The sequence below is a fragment of the Branchiostoma floridae genome, chromosome 9 (genome assembly GCF_000003815.2).
Source record: "Branchiostoma floridae strain S238N-H82 chromosome 9, Bfl_VNyyK, whole genome shotgun sequence".
In the NCBI taxonomy this organism is placed as follows: domain Eukaryota; kingdom Metazoa; phylum Chordata; class Leptocardii; order Amphioxiformes; family Branchiostomatidae; genus Branchiostoma; species Branchiostoma floridae.
Window position 1 is genome coordinate 5,310,610 of NC_049987.1, and position 5,486 is coordinate 5,316,095.

Below are 5,486 nucleotides of genomic sequence, written 5' to 3' on the forward strand. Positions count from 1 at the left end.
AGGAAATTCTTGTGTTTTTTTCTTCCTGAAATCAGGCGAAAATTAATGAGCGCGCTGATGTCATTCATAAACTTTACTTGCTGTGGCCTAAAGGGCCTTTCACTAAAGACCACTTTTAGTCCCCTTCATAAAGTTCTTTCATGAATCCCTTCCTGTTGGGAAAGTAGATCGGTCCTCCATGGTGGCTGTAAATGTTGGCCTGGTCTTTGTAGATGTCCGTTAACACAGGCGGTGGGACAAACGGTATTCTCCTGAAAATAGAAACACAAAATACTAAAATCAGATACAACAGTTTTTCGTACGTCTGCACCCTACTCATGCAGAAGGTGCAAAGAAATTTAAAAAGGCAACATTTTCGCGAAAATGCAAAATGTTTTCCCTGTAGCATTTTGTCAAGCTTCATACCATTTGGCTCTCCCTATAGTGTTGTGTGCGAGTAGTAAAAAAGGGTCACCCTACATCTACTTGGTTTTGGGACCAGGTCTTTAAGTAACATAGTTATGCTATACCATTAGGCTCGCCATATAGTATTGTGTGCGAGTAAAAAAACAAATAGGTTTTGCTATCCCTAATATATAATTGTTCATATTTATACAAATAATATACTGACGCAGTTCTAACCTCTGATTGGTTCATTGCAATAATAAGCTCGATCTGATTGGTTTCTGACAGAAGAAGATTAAGAAATAAAAAGACCACGCCAGCAAAACAACATATTTCCCTATCGTGGAAAACAAAACAAAAAGTTGGAAAAAATGGTAATAAAGTATACTGTTTGAAAAAGAAACACACCTGCGATGCATGGTTGTTACGGGATACAAATCCAAGTTTAAGGTGAATGTTTACAATCCTTTTTTTACATTGTTTCAAAGTTTTGATTGTGTTCTCTCTTTTGGCTATAACTTAGAAATATTTTTGCAGCGTACTTCCGACAAAGCCGTCAACAGGATGATTTTATTATTCATCACTCTACTTTGATCCCGGTAAACAAGAATTCACATATCATATTGCAACAAGGTCTGGTAGAACAAGGGATTCAATAAGGAAATGGACTCACTTTTCTTTCTGTGCAGCTTCTTCTAAATCGCCGTATCTGTTTAAAATATGACGTCGTTTAAGTAGAAGGAACATGATTGCAAGAATGGCGGCTGTCATCAGCACTGCAGCGACGCCAGCGGTTCCAGCAGATATTGCAGCACCATTGTTCGTGGGATCTGCTATTTGTATTGTAACGTTGCCCATCATTGTTACCGTAAACAAAGTTGTTGGCGAAACGGAACTTTGTAAGATTGTTGTCGGGACTGACGGTTGTAAAGTTTTTGCTGCAACTGAACTTCCTGAAGTTGTAGGTGGGGCTGATGTTTCGATAGTTGACGAAGGGACTGACGTTTCCATAGTTGTAGGTGGGAATGATGTGATCATAGTTGTAGATGGGACTAATGTTTCCATAGTTGTAGGTGGGACTGATGTTTTCATAGTTGTGGGAGGGAATGATGTTTCCATAGTTGTTGGTGGGACTGATGTTTTCATAGTTGTGGGAGGGGCTGATGTGATCATAGTTGTAGGTGGGACTGATGTTTCCATAGTTGTAGGTGGGACTGATGTTTCCATAGTTGTAGGAGGGGCTGATGTGATCATTGTTGTAGGTGGGACTGATGCTACCATAGTTGAAGGTGGGACTGATGTTTTCATAGTTGTAGGAGGAGCTGATGTGATCATTGTTGTAGGTGGGACTGTTGTTACCATTGTTGAAGGTGGGACTGATGTTACCATAGTTGAAGGTGGGACTGATGTTTCCATAGTTGTAGGAGGGGCTGATGTTACCAGTGTTGAAGGTGGGACTGTTGTTACCATTGTTGAAGGTGGGACTGATGTTACCATAGTTGAAGGTGGGACTGATGTCACCATAGTTGAAGGTTGGACAGATGTTTCCATAGTTGTAGGAGGGGCTGATGTTACCATTGTTGAAGGTGGGACTGATGTTTCTATAGTTGTAGGAGGGGCTGATGTTACCATAGTTGAAGGTGGGACTGATGTCACCATAGTTGTAGGTGGGACCGATGTTTCCATAGTTGTAGGAGGGGCTGATGTGATCATAGTTGAAGGTGGGACTGATGTCACCATAGTTGTAGGTGGGACTGATGTTTCCATAGTTGTAGGAGGGGCTGATGTTACCATTGTTGAAGGTAGGACTGATGTTACCATTGTTGAAGGTGGGACCGATGTTTCTATAGTTGTCGGTGGGACTGATGTTTCCATAGTTGTAGGAGGGGCTGATGTTACCATTGTTGAAGGTAGGACTGATGTAACCATTGTTGAAGGTGGGACTGATGTTTCTATAGTTGTCGGTGGGACTGATGTTTCCATAGTTGTAGGAGGGGCTGATGTTTCCATAGTTGAAGGTGGGACTGATGTTTCCATAGTTGTCGGTGGGACTGATGTTTCCATAGTTGTAGGAGGGGCCGATGTTACCATAGTTGAAGGTGGGACTGATGTCACCATAGTTGTCGGTGGGACTGATGTTTCCATAGTTGTAGGAGGGGCTGATGTTACCATTGTTGAAGGTAGGACTGATGTAACCATAGTTGAAGGTGGGACTGATGTTTCTATAGTTGTCGGTGGGACTGATCGTTCCATAGTTGTAGGAGGGACTGATGTTACCATTGTTGAAGGGTAGGACTGATGTTACCATAGTTGAAGGTGGGACTGATGTTTCTATAGTTGTCGGTGGGACTGATGTTTTCATAGTTGTAGGAGGGGCTGATGTTACCATTGTTGAAGGTAGGACTGATGTAACCATTGTTGAAGGTGGGACTGATGTTTCTATAGTTGTCGGTGGGACTGATGTTTCCATAGTTGTAGCAAGCTGACCGTCCGTTTCCTATTTGAAGGTGGGACTGATGTTTCCATAGTTGTCGGTGGGACTGATGTTTCCATAGTTGTAGGAGGGGCCGATGTTACCATAGTTGAAGGTGGGACTGATGTCACCATAGTTGTCGGTGGGACTGATGTTTCCATAGTTGTAGGAGGGGCTGATGTTTCCATAGTTGAAGGTGGGACTGATGTTTCCATAGTTGTCGGTGGGACTGATGTGATCATTGTTGTAGGTGGGACCGATGTTTCCATAGTTGTAGGAGGGGCTGATGTGATCATAGTTGAAGGTGGGACTGATGTTACCATAGTTGAAGGTGGGACTGATGTTTCCATAGTTGTAGGAGGGGCTGATGTGACCATTGTTGAAGGCGGGACTGATGTTACCATTCTAGAAGGTGGGACTGATGTTTCCATAGTCGTTTCTGGAGATGTGGTAATGAATGATGTAGAGGAATAGGGTCCGGTAGTCTGTGACATTTGTAGAAGCTTTCGAAAGTGGCTATTATATGTATTCCGTCTATTGACAGGAATCTGTTCATGTACATGTATATAATCCTTGGTGTTTCTGAAGCGCCATATATGATATCTGTCAGACATTCTCGTCTTGTCTGGTTTTCCTTTATATATTGTCTGCTTTTGTTTGAAAGAATTTGGTTTCCTTGACAACTTCTTGTGGTAATTTATTGCTCTGATTGTTTTTCTGGTTGTGGAATGATTCCTAGATACTCTGTTTTGCAAAAAGGGTTGCTGCAGAATATATGTGACCATGTGTCTTTTTTGTTCGACTTCGAACTGCTGTGGTTTGTTCCCTTCTCCAAAGAAAACAGGGATTGAGTTCTGTCCTGGTCCCATAGATGCGTGTTCTGTCTGTATCGAAACAAGTATCAACAGGGCAAGTACAGAGATGGCAAACAATACGGTCATTGCGCGAGGCTTTCCACAGTACGTTTGTTGTGGAAGGGACTTTGGTCCGACACACGGACGTGGACATGGTTTCCAATCCATTCACCTCCGTCTGTAGAGTCTTCCTTTAATCTACATTTGTGTTGCCAACGTGTTGAGGAGAGAATGCCTTCGGTTGGTTGAGTACCTGAAGATAGAAAATGTGAAAGGTTGATTAGACATCATTCCAGACCTCCAGTTGAATTTTTGAATAGGTTGAAAACAGATTAGCCAAATGAATTGATATTTTTCCACATGATCTATAAAGGTAAAGAATAGATGGCTTGCAAGTAGATGTGTCCACGGACAAAGCCAATTCTCCAGAAGTTTGAAAAATTCTGCCAGATTTTTGCCGAATTCCGGGAACACAAACCAGAATTATTTGAACCCAAGTCTATAGACATCTAATTACAACTCACACATATACATCTCCATGCCTATTTGATATATCATAATTTTCAAATATCATTTCATTTTAATATCTATTTTCAAATAATTAAAGGTTTTCCAACATTAAACTCGATATCCGGAAGTAAACTGGAGCCTGTTAGTATTTTGAATTTTTCATTCATTCAATATTATGCTAGTAATGATCTTTCTGTATCGTGATTTGCTATGGTTTTGTAAGGGCACCCTTGGATATCTCGGTTATGAAGTTCACTGAAGGGATCGGCCTAAGGAGGAATGAATAAATAAATGAATTAATATTGGGTCTCACTCGCAAATTCGTGCCAACGTCCCATGCGCGCTGAACTATACGTTTTACGTCCACTTCAATTCACTTCAGACAACTTTTCACTAAGTATGTTTACGATCGCTGCAAAACCGACCAAACCACGTACCAAACGCACAAACCGAAGTACACAATCTACAATCACGATAAACTGTGTAGCGTTACACAGCTTACGTTTGAACAAATATCAAACTCTGACAAACACTGGATAGTAGAGTTTTCTTTTACACAACAAATTAATCTTACCTGCTGACGTTTCGATGCCTGTCAGCCATTTTTCACTATAGCTTCTAACTAACCAGAGTTCTATATATAGCCGATGTAGGTGGCGCTTTTGCAGCGAAAACACAATCCCAAACGAGGCATGGGTATATGTTAATATAGGTAATATTAACCGGTTAACTGTGTAAAAGAAAATTATACTATCCAATGAACTACCAACCCAATGAAATTATTTTCGAAAGAAAAAGAAGGATATGTGGACAGCCACTGCTATTCAAACAACATGGTGTATTAGCCTCCACCGGGCCTTCCTACGGGGGGTACGGATTGTAGAATTCGGTAGAAAAGGGGCGACAATTGGCCAGCAGATTTAGTCTATAGATCAAAGGGAAGATTCAACATTTCCCCATGCGCACTAACGTTAACCGAGCCGGTTAATGACTGAAATGAATCAATGAAGACCTTTACTGCACATGTATACCCGCTTGGTTCAGTACAGGCCACAACAAAAGAATAAGTGACAGATACATAAAATATATACATTCATAGAATCATATTCTACTACATGAATGAAACCCTATCATGGTCAAACTCCCCTGGCAAATATTATTGATATAGCCAGCGTAGTCGGCCTGGTATTGTCTACCGGTGTACCCGGTTTGAAAATCATTTTGCTTAACCGTTTCTCTAACTGATTGTAACAGTTAATGTATGG

General features: G+C 41.2%; 2 protein-coding genes across 2 annotated transcripts; both read right to left on the reverse strand.

Annotated features, from left to right (window-relative positions):
• Nucleotides 1-112: 112 nt before the first annotated feature.
• On the reverse strand, nucleotides 113-2,692 carry LOC118423016 (uncharacterized protein DDB_G0280315-like). Its single transcript, XM_035830910.1, has 2 exons — nucleotides 1,058-2,692; nucleotides 113-251 (listed from the first exon to the last, which is right to left on the reverse strand). Exon 1 carries the CDS (start codon nucleotides 2,690-2,692, stop codon nucleotides 1,115-1,117), a length of 1,578 nt encoding a protein of 525 aa, XP_035686803.1. The 3' UTR covers nucleotides 113-251; nucleotides 1,058-1,114.
• A 131-nt stretch (nucleotides 2,693-2,823) lies between these two features.
• LOC118423018 (putative uncharacterized protein ENSP00000383309) lies at nucleotides 2,824-3,922 on the reverse strand. Its single transcript, XM_035830912.1, has one exon. The coding sequence runs from the start codon at nucleotides 3,877-3,879 to the stop codon at nucleotides 2,824-2,826; it is 1,056 nt and encodes a 351-aa protein (XP_035686805.1). The 5' UTR covers nucleotides 3,880-3,922.
• Nucleotides 3,923-5,486: the final 1,564 nt, after the last annotated feature.

Coding starts and splice junctions, on each gene's coding strand:
- LOC118423016 (XM_035830910.1), bottom strand. CDS start 2,692: ATGGTAACATCAGTCCTACCCTTCAACAATGGTAACATCAGTCCCTCC.
- LOC118423018 (XM_035830912.1), bottom strand. CDS start 3,879: ATGGATTGGAAACCATGTCCACGTCCGTGTGTCGGACCAAAGTCCCTT.